Here is a 622-nt window from a genome sequence, read left to right as displayed (position 1 = left end):
GGCGTGGAAAAAGAGGAAGTGAAGTCCACGATGAGGCAGTTAGATGATTCTCAGTTACGGAGGCTTGAGGAACACAAGTACTCATGCATGTCGGTGTCATTGATGGACCCTCTGATGCAGAAATGGTGGTGTTGGCTAGTGGAACAATGCCCTTTGACCCTAGCACCCAATCTGATCACCATTACGGGTCTTGCCATCAACATCTTCACCTCGCTTATTCTGGTTTACTACAGTCCAGATGCAAAACAGGAGGTAGGTAACTCTTGGCAGTCTGATTCTGTTACTGATGTGTTTCAAGGAGGAGAGAGTGAATAAGTTAGGCAACAGTGTGAATATATATTTGTTATTATGTATCACCATTATAACTCCATGGAGCATATCACCTGTTCACAGCTTACCATTGAAGAATTGAAAGGAAGGTTGCCCATAAAAAATTGATAGGAAGATAATATTAGCTTATGTTCTTCGTATTCCATTAAGACTAGGAAATGGTAAATTGTTAGGAAGAATTACAGGCTCTGCCTTGCCAAATCATATGCAGGGGACATTTGTTGGCTTCTACTGACCTGCATAAACTCGGAATTGATTGGGGCAAGGCCGTGGCTGATGTGTGGCAGTCTTC

At 42.9% G+C, this 622-nt stretch overlaps 1 protein-coding gene across 3 annotated transcripts in view; it reads left to right on the top strand.

The window, feature by feature from the left end:
- The first annotated feature begins 6 nt into the window (after window positions 1-6).
- Window positions 7-622, top strand: part of LOC119587985 (cholinephosphotransferase 1-like) — a 16,369-nt gene continuing 15,753 nt past the window's right edge. For 2 of the 3 annotated variants that reach the window (XM_037936708.1, XM_037936707.1), the window contains exon 1: window positions 14-252. In XM_037936708.1, the coding sequence (XP_037792636.1) occupies window positions 31-252 (222 nt within the window). In that variant the 5' untranslated portion in view covers window positions 14-30. Of the gene's footprint in view, window positions 253-622 lie in introns of all 3 variants that reach the window. The other variant, XM_037936706.1, reaches the window with a different exon arrangement.

This window comes from Penaeus monodon, chromosome 23 (assembly GCF_015228065.2).
Source record: "Penaeus monodon isolate SGIC_2016 chromosome 23, NSTDA_Pmon_1, whole genome shotgun sequence".
NCBI classification, from domain to species: Eukaryota; Metazoa; Arthropoda; class Malacostraca; order Decapoda; family Penaeidae; genus Penaeus; species Penaeus monodon.
The sequence above is the reverse complement of the archived record's forward strand: the minus strand, read 5'-3'. Positions and strand labels throughout refer to the sequence as shown.